This window comes from Dendrobates tinctorius, unplaced genomic scaffold (assembly GCF_039654945.1).
Source record: "Dendrobates tinctorius isolate UK_male_01 unplaced genomic scaffold, ASM3965494v1 ptg000017l, whole genome shotgun sequence".
NCBI classification, from domain to species: Eukaryota; Metazoa; Chordata; class Amphibia; order Anura; family Dendrobatidae; genus Dendrobates; species Dendrobates tinctorius.
This window is the reverse complement of record NW_027361685.1, coordinates 1,773,775-1,791,655: the sequence shown is the minus strand read 5'-3', so window position 1 is coordinate 1,791,655 and position 17,881 is coordinate 1,773,775. Positions and strand designations below refer to the sequence as shown.

The 17,881-nt window shown below is 43.0% G+C and overlaps 1 protein-coding gene across 1 annotated transcript; it reads right to left on the bottom strand.

Moving 5' to 3' along the window:
* Positions 1-1,857: 1,857 nt before the first annotated feature.
* LOC141082241 (uncharacterized) lies at positions 1,858-13,706 on the bottom strand. Its single transcript, XM_073566181.1, has 3 exons — positions 13,686-13,706; positions 13,477-13,575; positions 1,858-3,122 (listed from the first exon to the last, which is right to left on the bottom strand). Exon 3 carries the CDS (start codon positions 2,971-2,973, stop codon positions 2,188-2,190), a length of 786 nt encoding a protein of 261 aa, XP_073422282.1. The 5' UTR covers positions 2,974-3,122; positions 13,477-13,575; positions 13,686-13,706; the 3' UTR covers positions 1,858-2,187.
* Positions 13,707-17,881: the final 4,175 nt, after the last annotated feature.

Sequence of the window (17,881 nt, the reverse complement as noted above, 5' to 3'; positions counted from 1 at the left end):
CACAGTACTCCATGTGCGGTCTAACCAGAGATTTGTACAGAGGCAGTATAATGCTCTCATCATGTGTATCCAGACCTCTTTTAATGCACCCCATGATCCTGTTTGCCTTGGCAGCCGCTGCCTGGCACTGGCTGCTCCAGGTAAATTTATCATTAACTAGGATCCCCAAGTCCTTCTCCATGTCAGATTTACCCAGTGGTTTACCGTTCAGTAAATAATTTTAAAAAAATAGAGATATACTTACCCTCTGTCGGCCCCCGTAGTCCTCTCGGTCCTTAGTGATGCTGCTAGCAACTTCCGTTCCCAGGGATGCATTGCGCGAATGATGTCTGATGACGTAGCGGTCATGTCACCGTGATGTTGCAAAGGTCATTTGTGCAATGCATCCCTGGGAACGGAACTTGCTGGCACGCCGCTGAGGGCCGGGAGGACTCCGGGGGCTGACAGAGGGTAAGTATATCCCGATTTTTTATTTTACTTCTATTTTTCACAGGAATATGGTACCCAGGGCATGGAGGAGAGTCTCCTTTCCTCCAGACCCTGGGTACCATCCGCACATGAAGCGCTCACTTTACGCATGGTGGGCATAGCCACATGCGTAAAGTGAGCATTTCAGTGCAATCCTATGGTGGCGCAATTGCCGCGATTCCACAAAATTAATGGACATGCTGCGGATTTTACCGCGATGTGATTCCGTAGAGAAAAAATATGCGGCATGGGCACAGCAATTGGTGATTCCCATAGGATTGCATGGGAATGCGTTTTTATAGCGTTTTTTAAGTTTTTCCGCCGAGGCAGAAACGCTTAAAAAATGCAACTTGGGGACACAGCCTCATGCTTGTAAGCAGCACATGGCAGGGACGTCATGCGTTGCTCATAAGCAGAGCACAGCTGCCGGAGTACTTACCGGGACTGTTCATTGGAGATAGCGGTGATTATTCATTGCTCTTCAGTAGCGCGCAGTGTCAGCCACTGGCTTCCTGCTGCTGCCGCCGGCGGTCACGTGTGCCGCTACTTAAGAGAAATGAATATTCATTGGATTCATTCATTCATCAGGAGACTATTTAATATTGAACTATATTCAAGCGGAACTAGACGAAGAAAACCCTGAAATCATGTATCATGTTAACCAAAACAGTCAGAAAACTAGCCCCATATTGGCAGACCCCAGACCTCAGACTATATACTGTGTAAGTTTATAAGCCCCTCCAGTGTCAGGAATAGATAGTATGTGACAATACAGTATATACCACTCAGGGAACACTTACCTTTCAGAGATAATTTCCATATTCATACTAAATAATGGCACAGATCTCCCAGACATTATGACTGCACATATCCCTAGTCTGTATAACGATATTGCACTCATTCCCTGACAGACCGCAGCATGGCCATTAGTTAGAAGCTGCTAATGATCTTTGGAGCAGGTAAGTTTTCCCTGAGTGGTACATATTGGGCCGTCTGAAGACTGAGTTTAGTCTAGGATAATTTGTCTGCACTACTAATTATCAGCAGTTACATTACCAAACTAGGGCAGTCCCTATAGGAGAAAACACAAGAATTATACTGTATTTTCACATACTATCTATTCCTGACACTGGAGGAGCTTATAAACTTACACAGTATATAGTTTGAGGTCTGGGATCTGCCAATATGTGTCTAGTTTTCTGACTGTTTCGGATAACATGATACATGATTTTAGTTTTTTTTGTCTAGTCTCGCTTGAATGTAGGTCAATATTAAATAGTCTCCTGATGAGTCACCTTTGGTGAGGACGATGAAACCTGTAGAAATGAGAGGCTTGGAGAGTGAGTATGTATACGTCACCTCACCCTATATACTGAACTGTGGGGTACATGTTTTTTCTATTAGTCACCTACTGACTAACCTTCAGGGGGTGAATTATGGGTATAGTTTTACATTTGGAATAAAGTTTAGTTTTATCCTTTTGTCAGCAAACATGAGGAATGACAAGAGACAACCCATTTAAGAAGATTCAGTTTTGGTTAAAATTATTCCAACACTATGAACATAAAAAAGGCTTCTCCCCATGTGAAGTCTCTGATGTTTATTAACAACTGATTTCCAAGTAAAACATTTTCCACATTAAGAAAATGAAAAAAGCTTCTCTGTGTGACTGCTCTGATGTCTAACAAGAAGCACTTTCTGGTTAAAACATTTCCCACATTAACAGGAAAAAGGCTTCTCCCCTGTGTGGGTTCTTTGATGGCTATCAAGACTTATTTTCCATTTAAAACATTTCCCACATTCTGAACATGAATATGGCTTCTCTGCTGTGTGGATTCTCTGGTGCTTAACACAATTTGATTTATTGTTAAAACATTTCCCACATTCTGAACAGGAAAAAGGCTTCTCTCCTGTGTGGATTCTCTGGTGCTTAACACAATCTGATTTATTGTTAAAACATTTCCCACATTCTGAACAGGAAAAAGGCTTCTCCCCTGTGTGAGTTCTTTGGTGAGTAACAAAATGTGATTTACGTGCAAAACATTTCCCACATTCTGAACAAGAATAAGGCTTCTCCACTGTGTGAGTTCTATGGTGATTAACACAATCTGATTTATTGCTAAAACATTTCCCACATTCTGAACAGGAAAAAGGCTTCTCCCCTGTGTGAGTTCTCTGGTGATTAACAAAATGTGATTTCTGGTTAAAACATTTCCCACATTCTGAACAGGAAAAAGGCTTCTCCCCTGTGTGTGTTCTATGGTGAGTAACAAAATGTGATTTACGTGCAAAACATTTCTCACATTTTGAACAGGAAAAAGGCTTCTCCCCTGTGTGAATTCTCATGTGGTTAACAAAATGTGATTTCCATGTAAAATATTTCCCACAGTCTGAATATGAAAATGACTTCTTTCCTGTAGGAGCAGTTTGTTTTTTATTGCCTCTTTTGTGACTTTGATTTTCTTTAGTAGTCGGTAATGAATCTGAAGATGGGACCTGTTTCATAGGATCAGATGACAGATCTTTGCTGTGAATGGATGATGGTATATCTGGAGTAATATCAATCACTTCAGTTGTATCTTGTAGGATCTCAAGATCATCAGATTTAAAAATTGAAGATGTCAGCTGTCCCTCTGATCTCCTGGTACAGTCATCTGCTAAGATAAAATACAATTATTATTTTTAATAAAATATCCCAGTTTTATATTTTTGAACATTTCTGCTTACACTGTCCATAAAAATGGCAAGTTATGTAAAAAACTTTATTTATTTTTATCAAGACCATGACAGTTCACAGTCTAATAGAAAACCTTGTTGGATGAACCAGTAGTGTGTGGTGTTTAACTGTTTGTTCATTCTGCCTCCCAAATATTGAATAAAAAGAAACCAATCAATGTTATGTGGGCGAAAATAATACCAATTCTCATCTCACAAAAAACAAGTCCCCACTCAGGTCCATCATCTGTCAATGGAAAAACAGAGGTTCCCACACTATTAGTGGCTCAAAGGCTGTTGAAAAGCAACAAGGTTTCCATAAACCAATCCAGCAAAATCCGCTCTCACTTCGGAGTCTTGCAGTGTGCGCAAACAACATTTAGGATCCCTGTATTTAGTAATATTATAGTGAGAAGAATCTGCTTAATTTGCGGTGTGTGTCTCCTGGAGCACAATCTGGGCACTATGTGCTGGGTAAGAAAATGGCAAATGTGTGATTTTCACTCTCCAACATCCACTGCGTACTCATTTCTGGAAAGTGGCTGTGGAGTCAAAATATTCACTCCTCCTACACACGTGGTCAAAGTTGTTGGTACTTCTCGCTTGATGACAGAAAAACCCACAATGGTCACAGAAATAACTTGAATCTGACAAAAGTAATAATAAATAAAAAATCTATCAAAATTAACAAATGAAAGTCAGACATTGCTTTTCAGCCATGCTTCCTCAGAATTTAAAAAAATAAAACTCATGAAATAGGCCTGGACAGAAATGATGGTTCCCTTAACTAAAATATTTTGTTGCACAACCTTTTGAGGCAATCACTGCAATCAAACGATTTCTGTAACTGCCAAGGAGACTTCTGCACCTCTCGACAGGTATTTTGGCCCACTCCTCAAGAGCAACTGTCTCATGTTTGAAGGTTGCATTTTCCAGACGGCATGTTTCAACTCTTTCCAAAGATGCTCAATAGGATTTAGGTCAGGGCTCATAGAAGACCACTTCAGAATAGTCCATTGTTTTCCTCTTAGCCATTCTTGCATGTTTTTAGCTGTCTGTTTTGTGTTGTTATCCTGTAGCAAGACCCATGACCTGCGACTGAGACCAAGCTTTCTGACACTGAGCAGCACATTTCTCTCTAGAATCCCTTGACAGTCTTGAGATTTCATTGTTCCCTGCACACATTCTAGAAACCCTGTGCCAGATGCAGCAAAGCAGCCCCAGAGCATAACAGAGCCTCCTCCATGTTTCACAGTAGGGACAGTCTTCTTTTCGTGATATGCTTCATTTTTCTGTCTGAGGACATAGAGCTGATGTGCTTTGCCAAAAAGTTCAATTTTTGTCTCATCTGTCCATAGGACATTCTCCCAGAAGCGTTGTGGCTTGTCAACATGTAGTTTGACAAATTCCAGTCTGGCTTTTTTATGATTATTTTCAACAATGGTGTCCTCCTTGGTCGTCTCCCATGAAGTCCACTTTGGCTCATATACTGATGGATGGTGCAATGTGAAATTGATGTTCATTGAGCTTGAAGTGCACCTTTAATATGTTTAGGAGTTTTTCTGGGTTCTTTTGTTACCATTCATATTATCCGTCTCTTTGATTTGTCATCAATTTTCCTCTTGCGGTCACGTCCAGGGATGTTGGCTACAGTCCCGTGGAGCTTACATTCCTGAATAATATGTGCAACTGTACTCACAAGAACATTAGCTGCTTAGAGATGGTCTTTTAACTTTTACCTGTAACATGTTTGTCTATAATTTTTTTTCTAATCTGAGACATCTCTTTCCTTCGCTTCCTCTGGTCCATGTTGAGTGTGATACACCCCATGTCACCAAACAGCACAGTGAGTATCTGTAGCCCTCTATACAGGCCATTCACTGATTCCAGGATTGTAGACACCTGTGATGCTAATTAGTGGACACACCATGATGTAACATGTCCCTTTTGTCACATTATTTTCAGGGGTTCCATCATTTCTGTCCAGGCCCATTTCATGTATTTTATTTTTTTTTTAAAAAAATCTGTAGAAGCATAGTGGAAAAGCAATGTCTGACTTTCATTTGTTCATTTTCATAGATTTTTTATTTATTATTACTTTTGTCAGATTCAAGTCATTTCTGTGACCATTGTGGGTTTTTCTGTCATTAAATGAGGGGTAACAACAATTTTGACCACATGTATATAGATTATAACCCTCAGTGAATTCATTTATAAAATGGAATCACTTTATGGGGATTTTGACTATTCTGTCAGGCTACTTTCACACTTGAGTTTTCTTGCTGCGCGTTTTTTGCGCATAAAAACGCATGGAAAAAACGCATACAAACGCTGCATTTTTTTCAAGCATTTTTAAGCGCATGCAGGAAAAAACGCAGCGTTTTTATGCGTTTGTATGCGTTTTTAGTGCGTTTTTAGTGCATATGCGTTTTTTCAAGATTGTTTGTCCACACCCAAAAAAAAAAAAAAAAACAATCTGCCAACACACCCGACCAATGGGACGTCAGTGGCGGTGTGGTATGTTAATATATAGACTCTGTCTACAGTATTCTTCACATTTGCTTGATTTTTCTCGTGTCAACATGGATCTGCGCTGGAAGAGTTTTCACTTCAACTTGGATTTGGACATCGCGATGGCTCAGGCGTATGCAGTTGCTTGCCATGAACAAAGGAAGAGAGAGAGGCAGTGAAGACGGCAACGGTGGCGTATGTGGATACATCCGATTGTTGAACTCCGGGAGAGCCATGGCGCATACCACACCCTCTACAGTGAGCTACAGGCAAACCCGGAGAAATTAACAGATTATATCCGGATGTCCCAAGAAAGCTTCAGGGATTTGCTTGGTCGTGTCCAAGAATCCATACGGAGACAGGACACACAGTTCCGTCGTGCGATTCCTCCTGAGGAACGGCTACTGGTGACATTACGGTACGTAATATTTTTAAAAACCAAGTGGTTGGGTCTGATAGTTTTTTTTTTTACATGTACTATTCAAAATCTTGGCTAATTATTTTTCGTGAATGTACTAATATTTTATTTTATAGTTTTACAAAACCATATACAGAAATATTAATTTTAATTCTTTCTCTGTTTTGCAGATTCCTGGCGACTGGAGAAACCCTATCTTCACTCCACTTCCAGTACCGTATTGGAATCTCTACCTTGTCTGGAATTGTTGCGGACACCTGCCGGGCTCTCTGGAATGTTCTTTGTCCAGAATTTATGCCCCTGCCCACCACTGAAAAGTGGATGGAAATTGCTGACAAATTCTGGACAGGCTGCAATTTCCCCAACTGTTTGGGAGCTGTTGATGGTAAACACATCCGGATAATCAAGCCCAAAAGGACTGGATCTGAGTACTATAATTACAAAAAGTACTTTTCAATAGTACTCATGGCCATTTCGGAATCATAGAATCATAGAATCGTAGAGTTGGAAGGGACCTCCTGGGCCATTTGGTCCAACCCCTTGCTCAAAGCAGGATTCGCTAAATCATCCCAGTCAGATGTCTGTCCAGCCTCTGTTTGAAGACTTCCATTGAAGGAGAAGTCACAACTTCTCGTGGCAGCTTGTTCCACTCATTGATCACTCTAACTGTCAAAAAGTTTTTTCTAATATCTAATCTGTGACTCCTCCCATTCAGTTTCATCCCATTGCTTCTAGTCTTTCCTTGTGCAAATGAGAATAAAGTTGATCCTTCTACAATGTGACAGCCCTTTAGATATTTGTAGACTGCTATTAAGTCTCCTCTCAGTTTTCTCTTTTGCAAACTAAACATTCCCAAATCCTGCAATCTTTCCTCATAAGACAGGGTTTGCAAACCGGTCACCATTCTGGTCGCTCTTTTCTGAACTTGCTCCAGTTTCTTGATGTCTTTTTTAAAATGTGGTGCCCAAAACTGGACACAATATTCCAGATGAGGTCTGACCAAAGAGGAGTAGAGGGAAATAATGATTTCACGTGATCTAGACTGTATGCTTCTGTTAATACATCCTAGAATTGTATTTGCCTTTTTTGCTGCTGCATCACACTGTTGACTCATATTCAGTTTGTGATCTATTAGTATACCCAAGTCTTTTTCACATGTGCTGTTGCTTAGCCCTATTCCTCCCATTCTGTATATGCTTTTTTCATTTTTATTGCCCAGATGTAGTACTTTGCATTTTAACCTATTAAAAACCATTCTGTTAGTTGCTGCCCACTTCTCCAGTTTATTTATATCTTTTTGAATCCTCTCTCTCTTCTCTAGTATTAGCTATCCCTCCTAGCTTTTTGTCATCAGCAAATCTAATCAGTTTACCCTCAATTCCTTCATCTAAATCATTGATAAAGATGTTGAACAATACAGGGCCCAGGACAGAGCCCTGTGGTACCCCACTTGAGACCTTCGTCCAACTGGATGTGCAGCCATTTACGACCACTCTTTTGGTCCGATCACTAAGCCAGTTATGAATCCACCTAACAGTTGCCTTGTCCATTCCATACTTAGTCATTTTTTCAATAAGGATTGTGTGAGATACTTTGTCAAATGCTTTGATGAAGTCAAGATATAATATATCTACAGCATTTCCTTGATCCATCCAATCAGTGATTCCGTCATAGAAGGAAATTAAGTTAGTCTGACATGACTTATTATTAGTTACAAACCCATGCTGACTCTGTTTAATCACTTCATTCTTATCCAGGTACTGACATACATGTTGTTTAATAATTTGTTCAAACATCTTTCCTGGTATAGAAGTCAGACTCACCGGCCTAGAGTTGCCTGGGTCCACCTTCTTCCCCTTTTTGAAGATAGGAACAACATTTGCTCTTCTCCAGTCTTCTGGGGCTTCTCCTGTTCTCCAAGAATTTTCAAAGATTATGGAGAGGGGTTCAAAAATTTCTTCTGCTATCTCCTTCAGTACTCTGGGGTGTAATTCATCTGGACCTGGAGACTTGAATTCATATAGGTTAGCTAAGTGTTTCCTCACTTTCTTTCTGTTTATAGATATCCTGGATTCTTCTATTCCCTTAATAGGACAGTGAAGAACAGTTGATGTTACATTTCCTTTCTGAGAGAAAACAGATGCAAAATAGGAATTTAAAATTTCGGCCTTCTCAACATCCTGTCTTACCATTTCATCATTTTCATCCTGTAAAAATCCTATAGCATCTTTGACTTTTCTTTTCCTTTTGACATATCCCCAAAATCCTTTATTATTGCTTTTGACATCTCTTGCAAGCCTCAATTCATTTTCAGCTTTAGATAATCTGATTTGTGCCCTGCAGGTTCTGCAGGCAGCATTATATTCTTCTTTAGATATGCCTCCCTCTTTCCATTTCATAAACATTTTTTTCTTCCTTTTTAGCATGTGCTTAAGTTCTGTGTTCATCCATCCTGGTTTCCTTAAATGCTTCCTATTCTTCCGTCTTTTCGGAATTGTTAACAATTGTGCTTTGAGAATTTCATTTTTCAAGATTTTCTGTATTGAGCTTATCTGTACATTCACCGTTTGTGTCCGAGGATCACCCTCTTCTGGTGAAGGAATGTAGTGAGGCTGATTTGGATGAAAGAAATCAAACACCTGATCAGGTGGATTGTGACTGGGTAACAGGAACTTCAGATTAGATATAAGGCAGCCGACGCCCTTCTGAGTGGCTGGTGATTTCTCTGCTGGATTCTTGGAGACCAGTCTGATTTCTGCTTCTCAAAGATAAGTTTTTGCTCTGCTATTGAACTTATTAGTTTTGGTTTTGTTTACCTTGTTTTTTGAGTTCAGCCATCCCCGGCTGGGGATGTGCTGTATTCTTATTCCTTGATCAGTGTTCTCTTTTGCTCTGCTTTCAGAATATTCTGAGTGCTGATATAGGGTTTGAAGTCTAGTGACTTCAGGATCCTTTTTGCTTATTAGTTGTGTAGGTAATATTTTTAGCAGGGCTTTCTCGGATTGCAGACAGCAGCTTTTCTGTCCTGTCCTTTTTAGTTAGCTTGGGCCCCATCGTTTGCTCAACCTATCTTTCTATCTGTGTTAGAGTTTTCATCTCATTTCACCGTCATTATATGTTGGGGGCTGCCTATTGCTTTGGGGTCTGCTCTGGGGCAGTCAGTTTTTCCCTTTTCTCTCTTTAGGCTTATTTAGATCTCCGGCTGTGACGAGGTGTCTAGGATCACCGTGGGAACGCTCCACGGCTACTGCTAGCTGTGTGATAGGATTAGGGGTCTGCAATCCGCTAGTTTCCAACCTCTCTGATTTTCTGGGCTGAGCTTGTGTTTTGTTTTTTCCTCCTCGGTGACTCAATCATAACAATTTCCCATCCTTCCTGGACATTTTTGTCTTTAAGGATATCCAGCCATTGGATCCCTCCAATTCCCTTTCTGAATCCCTTAAAATCTGCCTTTCTGAAATCTAACCTTGACGTCTGAGTCTTCACAGGTCTTCCTCCTCTAGTTATCCAAAATTCTAAAATAGCATGGTCACTACCTCCTAGGGTCCCAGCCACTTTTACCTCCTCAACCATTTCCTCCCTGTTTATAAGGATTAGATCCAAGGTAGCAGTTCCCCTTGTTTTCTCCCCTACCTTTTGGAAGATAAAGTTGTCAGCAAGAGAGGATAAGAATTTCCTTGACCTGTTAGTTTTGCCTGAGAGAGATTCCCAACAAATGTCTGGATAGTTGAAATCTCCCATGACAACTACGTCATATTTTTTGGAGAACTTGGCCATTTGATGCATAAAGAGTTCATCCATATCTTCAGCTTGCACAGGCGGCCTGTAGTAAATGCCTACAATGGTGTCCTTTCCATTGTTCTATCCTTGTATTCTTCCCTCTGAAGCTTCAATCTCTGTGCAGATATACGCGTTTCTAACATACAATGCAACACCTCCTCCTCGTTTATCAAGTCTGTTTCTTGCAAATAAGTTGTATCCTTCTAGTCTTGTATTCCAATCATGTGTATTGTCCCACCAAGTTTCAGTGATTCCAATGACATCATATTTCTTTTCCTGTGTTAGTAGTTCCAATTCTCCTTGTTTGTTGCCCATGCTTTGTGCATTAGTATAGAAACATTATAGTTTGTGATTGGTTTCTCTTTCTCCAATATTTTTATTAATTAGATTCTTTCGTCTTTGTTCTTCCTTTCCACTTCTAATAGCAGAGTTCTCAATAGCATTTGTCAGGTGTATGGCTTTTTCTGGTCTTTTGCTTCCCTTCCCATGTTGTTCTAGTTTAAAGCTCTCCTTACAAGTGTAGCAAGGCGACTTCCAAATACATGTTTTCCAGTCTTCGTAAGGTGCACCCCATCTCTAGCAAGTAGTCCATCGTAAAGGTAATTCACTCCGTGATCCATAAATTCAAATCGTTGCTGATGGCACCATCGACGTAGCCAGTTATTCACCTGCAGAATCTTATTCCACCTCCTTGTTCCATGGCCATCCACTGGGAGGATGGAAGAGAAGACCACCTGCGCTCCCAGTTCTTTCACTTTCTTGCCTAAGTCTTCAAAGTCTCTGCAGATGATTTCCAGGTCGTTTCTTGCGGTGTCATTTGTCCCCACATGTAGTAGCAGGAATGGGTAGTCATCTGTAGGTCTGAAGAGTCCTGATATCCTGTCAGACACATCTTTAATTTTTGCACCTGGAAGACATCCGGATGCCGGATGTATGTTTGTAGCAGTGGACATTGGAGCATTTGGCCATGGTAATGACTCACAGGCTTTTAAAAACTCAGACATGGGCCGGAGGTTGTATGGCAAACAATTTAATTTCCCTATGCCACGGCCTCTTCCCCACACCGAAGCTCCGCCACTGCCCTTTGTAATGGTTGGGGATGAGGCTTTTCAAATGTGCGCAAACCTATTGAAACCCTACTCCAGCCGGGACTTGGACCACACCAAAAAAATATTTAATTACAGGCTGACCAGGGCCAGAAGAACTGTCGAGTGTGCTTTTGGGATTCTTGTCTCAAGATGGCGAATTCTCGGCACAGCCATTAATCTTAAACTTGAAACAGTCGATGAGGTGGTGAAGGCCTGTGTGGTTCTACATAATTTTGTGATAGCTAAAGAGCACCCGACCTTTGAACTCCATGATGATGCTCCTAACCCATTGCCTGAATTCACTCAGCACCCTCTCAGGTCATCCGTTGAAGTTGGCCAAATGAGGGACCAATTTGCGGTCTACTTTGTCTCTGATGTAGGACGGGTGCACTGGCAAGATGAAATGGTGTAAATGTTTTTGTTTGTTAATGTTAATAAAAAACCTGATTTGCTACCAGTACCGAGTGCACTATGCTTTTTACACTCCAATAAAATAAAAAAATTCCCATGTATACCTGTGAATTCATGATGTTCTCACACCTGGGCAGGTAAATACACATATGAGTTAAAATGCAGCATCGCTAGTCTGCGTGAAATATATTGGTACGTAAGCAAAGCTGCAGGTTAAATATGATATGTGTATTAACCAGGCCATGATTGATCAATATAACCAGGCCATGATTGATCAATATAACCAGGCCATGATTGATAGATAAATAGTTATGATTATGACATTTGAGCGACTTTGGTAGGATCGGGTTTCAGGAAACCAAATTTTTTTCAAATGAAACTTGTAAAACTAGTGTTAAAAAAGGATTTGTTCAAAACCTAACCCGAATGCAAGTCAATGGGGAATAAAAGTCTGCATTGAGTGGATGAATGTAATCAGCTCAATTCCAACTTTTATTTCCCATTGTGGTAATGTTTCGCAATAAACTTGCCTTTTTTTGGCCCGAAAACCAGATCCTAGTCGTTAAAACTCTAGTTATAATACTAGGCCTTGGTATTTAACAATTATACTAGGCCTTGGTATGACTATACTAGGCCTTGGTATTTAACATATGATGTGTATTTTACCCATGAGTGGATTCAACACACAAGAGTATGTTGTTAATTACAAGGTATATCAATAATCCCCCTTGCCTAGAATCACAGTAAGTGAAATGAGGATGGTAAAAACAGCCAATCCTCCAAACATTTTTTATGACACCTTGCAAAGTTAAAGTCGCATTGTGTGTACGGTGCAGTGTGTGTGAGCGGCGCCAAAAACATTAATCAAACTTATGGTGAACCAGAAATTTTAATTTATTTTGAAACAGAAAAATTAAACAAAACTTTATTTTTTTCTGCGTTTGGGGGTAGATGGTTGCAAGTTGGGGGTATGCAGGGAAGATGCAGAACTTACAGTTGAAGAAGGTGTTCTAGGGGAAGGGGCAACAAAACTTGTGGGGGAAGGGAGTCCAGTTATGGGACTTGAAGTAGAAAAGGTTGAGGAGATGAAAGAGGTTCAGGTACATTGGTCCGAAGTGCTTGTTTACACAAACTTTTCTGCCTGGACCTATTTGGGCCCAATTCCCGCCTTGATTGTTGGCGCATTGAACTTAGAGCAAATAACGAATGTGGGTCCCCATCTGCTGCTGTGGCTGCTGCTGCTGTGGCTGCTGCTGCTGTGGCTGCTGCTGTGGCTGCTGCTGCAGCTGCTGATGCTCTGTGGTGGCAGTGGCAGTGCTCGTCCTTGCAGGAGGACTGGTGGCGGCAGTGATGGTCCAGGTTTGCGGAGTGGTGGTGGCAGGGCTACTACATGTTGTAGTGTTTGTGGCAGGGCTGTTCCACATTTGCGTAGTGGTGGCTGTGCTCCAAGCATGCATGGGGGTGGCAGTGGTGCTCCAGACAGGAGCAGCGCTTGCCATGGTGGTGTTGGTGAAGTGACCAGCTGCACTCAGACTTGTGGTGGTGTAACGGTGGGTGTCCTGGCTTTGAATAGAGGTGTCCGTGCAGTGTTATGCAGCACAAGTCGGTAGTGAGGTGAAGCGAGTCAATGGTGGCACAGGTGGAAATGACACCACTGACTGCTGCCCATACCGATTATGCTGCATAGCCTGCAAGAAAGCATTGTTGCAGGCCTGCAGCACAATCAGCTGTTGCTCAGGACTAAGGTGTTCCGCCATGCCCTTTTCAATCTTACTAAAAAAATGGTGCGCTGGTCTGTTGAGGTCGGCCTCCAGACGGTCAAGGCGCTGTTCGACAGAAAGGAAGCGGTGTTGCATGTGGTTAAAACCACGTTCCATGAGTGAAAAACCGCTTTCCTATCTGTCGGACAGCGACTTGAGGCTGGCATTAAAGGCCTCGCTCAAGTGCATAAACTCAGGCAAGACATTCCTGTCCAAGGCCCTCTGCCGCTGGCAGGTAGTGCCTGCATAACCAGTGGCAGAGACCTGGGACAGGGGAACACCTGATGGACCAGCTTCCTGGTCACTAGCTGTCTGTGTGGCTGACCTGCAAGGTGCTTCCTGGCTGTCGGATGGCTGGGACAGGTCAGAGGACGTCCGATGAAGGACCGCTCCAGGGCCAGGTTGCAGGGTGCTGCTCCAGGTGCTGTGGAAGAAAGGAAAATCATTACTATCATGCCTTTACAAGAAGCATCAGCTGTGGATTAGAAAAACACAGATTAATATAAATAAAAACCCAAAAATTATAATACTTACGATCTGGTGGCAAGGACCGGACTTAGGAACTGCAACGCGTGATAGTGACGGTATCTTGTTCTTGTCCTTGACGCAGATCCACTGCGAACCTGGCCCTCAGCACGAACATCACTGTTGAAGCGGTCCTTGATCGAGCGCCAACGTGTTCGGACTTTGTCCACTGTTGGAAAAACAAACCAACAACATGAACAATTGTGTTTCATGCACGACATATGCTATCACTAAACCCAACAGTGCCATCAAGGACAATAGTCACAGTGGCACAATACAGCAATACAATACCCAAAGCAGTCACTGTTGAGCCAGATGACACTGTTGGGTTTCCTGCTAGAATATATCTAGCCCAAAACCCAACAGTGCCATCAAGGACAATAGTCATAGCGGCACAATACAGCAATACAATACCCAAAGCAGTCACTGTTGAGCCAGATGACACTGTTGGGTTTCCTGCTAGAATATATCTAGCCCGAAACCCAACAGTGCCATCAAGGACAATAGTCACAGCGGCAAAATACAGCAATACAATACCCAAAGCAGTCACTGTTGAGCCAGATGACACTGTTGGGTTTCCTGCTAGAATATATCTAGCCCGAAACCCAACAGTGCCATCAAGGACAATAGTCACAGCGGCAAAATACAGCAATACAATACCCAAAGCAGTCACTGTTGAGCCAGATGACACTGTTGGGTTTCCTGCTAGAATATATCTAGCCCGAAACCCAACAGTGCCATCAAGGACAATAGTCACAGCGGCAAAATACAGCAATACAATACCCAAAGCAGTCACTGTTGAGCCAGATGACACTGTTGGGTTTCCTGCTAGAATATATCTAGCCCAAAACCCACCAGTGCCATCAAGGACAATAGTCACAGCGGCACAATACAGCAATACAATACCCAAAGCAGTCACTGTTGAGCCAGATGACACTGTTGGGTTTCCTGCTAGAATATATCTAGCCCGAAACCCAACAGTGCCATCAAGGACAATAGTCACAGCGGCAAAATACAGCAATACAATACCCAAAGCAGTCACTGTTGAGCCAGATGACACTGTTGGGTTTCCTGCTAGAATATATCTAGCCCGAAACCCAACAGTGCCATCAAGGACAATAGTCACAGCGGCAAAATACAGCAATACAATACCCAAAGCAGTCACTGTTGAGCCAGATGACACTGTTGGGTTTCCTGCTAGAATATATCTAGCCCAAAACCCAACAGTGCCATCAAGGACAATAGTCACAGCGGCAAAATACAGCAATACAATACCCAAAGCAGTCACTGTTGAGCAAGATGACACTGTTGGGTTTCCTGCTAGAATATATCTAGCCCGAAACCCAACAGTGCCATCAAGGACAATAGTGTCATGTCGGACACTGTTCGCACCAGGGTGTCCGGCAGATAGCGGAAAAACCCCATCCTACCACATGGTTCTCAGCGGTGCTGGTTGGTCTTTCGATCCGGCTTGGATTGGGTTAACCAGGTTGTCATTCTGGCTGAGGGCTTAGCCACGCCCTCTGTCTTTAAATTGCCCTGTGTGACTATGGGCGTCGCCGACTATAGCTCTTGCCTTGTGCTAAGCGATACCGGTCTGGAGTGGTGGTCTAAGGAGCATACGGTTGCTGGTGTAGTATATTCCATTGTTGCCATTTTGCCTCCCTGTGTTGTATTATTTGGTTGCCCTTGCACATTACTGTATTCCCCTGTATGTACGCGGTGTGGTGCATTTTCGTTATCCCTGTCCATACTTATTTGTGGGGTCTGGTGTTTGGTCTGCTCACTGGGTGGAGGGTGGTGGGTTCAGCTTAGGGCTGGACAGGAGACAGGACAGGGTGGAGGCACAGGCAGGCACACCTTCAGTGTAAACCCTGGGTTGAGGGACAGACAGGGTTTCCCCTAGTCTGAGGGACACCGCAGGGGCCCCGGGGTTTCAGCCTAAAGTTACCTAGGCTTCCCATGACATTATAGTCGGCCCAAAAAAAAAAAGAAAAAAAAAAGAGGATTATTTACCATGGATCCTATAGTCTCCATAACCAAGCAGCTGGAGGCTCTGTCCATTCAGGTCACTGAACTGAGGGGGGCGGTCCAGCAACAAGGCCTCTCAGTTCCTGCTGTGCAAACTGAGACAGCAGTCAGGGCAGCTGAACCCAAGTTACTCTCCCTGAATGATTCTCTGGTGATCGCTGTAAGTTCGTTGTATTTCGTGAATCCTGCAAATTGTATTTTCGCATGCGTCCTCTCTCCTCAGGAAATGAGGCTCAGCGTGTGGGCTTGGTAGTTTCCTTGCTGGGTGGTGACCCACAAGCATGGGCGTTTTCACTACCTTCTGATTCACCAGCATTTGAGTCTGCAGACCTTTTTTTTCTGCTCTGGGTTTAATCTATGACGATCCTGACAGACTGGCGTTAGCAGAGTTTAAAATACACTCTCTACTCCAGGGTGAGCGACTGGCGGAGGATTATTGTACGGAATTTCGTCGCTGGGCTGTGGACACTCAATGGAATGACCCTGCACTAAGGAGTCAATTTTTGCATGGGGTTTCTGGAAGGGTTAAACAAACTCTGCTAATGTATGAGACTCCCGCCTCTCTGGAGGCTGCTATGGTACTTGTTGTACGCATTGATCGCCGTTTTCGTCAGAGGTCGCAGGAGACATAGCCTGTGGGGGGAGGGGCAGTCTCTGGTGAGGTCGCCCCAGGTGAATCCGTGGAACCTATGCAGATTGCTGGTATATCACATACACATAATAACAAGCATAAATGTCCCTTGCCCAGAAAGCAAGGGGTCTGTTTTTTTTGTGGCAAAAAAGGACATTTTATTACTGCTTGCCCCCTGGTACCTAAGAAAGACATGCCGGCGGAAAACTGCTAGGCTCAGAGGGTTTGGAGGAGTCTAGTCTGAGCCTTTGCATATCCTCCGTGGTGGTCTCCCAGTGTATGCTCCCTGCCAAGGTAGTTATCGGGGGCCAAGAGCTGTCGATTACTGTATTTGTAGATAGTGGTTCAGCCGCTAATCTCATTGATGAAAAGTTTGCGCGTACTGAGGGATTTAAGGTGGAGACGCTGCCTAATCCTATCCGGGTGGTTACCATCAATGCCTCCCCTCTCTCACAAGGGGAGATTAAAGAGTTTGTGGCTGATGTAAAACTCCACATTGGGGTCCTACACTCTGAGCGGGTAACATGTAAGGTGCTCAGTAATTTACCTGCTCAGGTAGTTATGGGGTTTCCATGGTTGTCTATGCACAATCCGGTGATTGATTGGAAAACCCAGGACATAATTCAGTGGAGCAGATACTGCTAGGAGAGTTGTCTGGCCACGTGTATCTCCGCTGTGACTCCCAGCATCCCGGAGCCACTGCTGGACTTTGCTGATGTATTTTCTGAAAGAGGTTGTTCAGAGCTGCCACCGCACCGACCCTATGACTGTGCTATTAGGTTAAAACCGGGGGCCAAGTTACCAAAAGCCAGGATGTTTAATATCTCAGGTCCTAAGAGGCAAGCTTTCAAAGAATACATTGCAGAAAGTCTAAGCAAAGGGAACATCAGGCCTTCATCATCTCCATTGGCGGCGGGGTTCTTCTTTGTCAAGAAGAAAGATGGCGGATTACGCCCGCGTCTGGATTTCAGGGAACTCAACCAGATTACGGTTCATGACCCCTACCCGATGCCACTGATACCCGATTTGTTTAACCAGGTGTCTGGTGCCAAATGGTTTTCCAAGCTTGACCTCAGGGGGGCGTACAATCTCATAAGAGTCCGTCAAGGGGATGAATGGAAGACGGCATTTAATACCCCTGAGGGTCATTTTGAGAATTTGGTGATACCATTTGGGTTGACGAGCGCGCCAGCAGTATTTCAACATTTCATAAATGATGTCTTTTCTCATCTCTTGGGGAAATTTGTTATTATATACCTTGATGACAGTCTTATTTACTCACGCGACCGTGATGCACACATAGAGCATGTTAGGCAGGTGTTGAAGTTGCTCAGGGAAAACAAGCTCTATGCCAAGCTTGAGAAATGTGTATTTGTCGTCCAAGAATTACCTTTTTTGGGTTATGTAATTTCCACCTCAGGGTTTAAAATGGACACCGCTAAGGTGCTGCAGTGGGATCGGCCTGATAATCTCAAGGCGCTTCAGCGATTCCTGGGTTTTTCCAACTATTATAGGAAATTTATTAAGAATTTTTCTATGATTG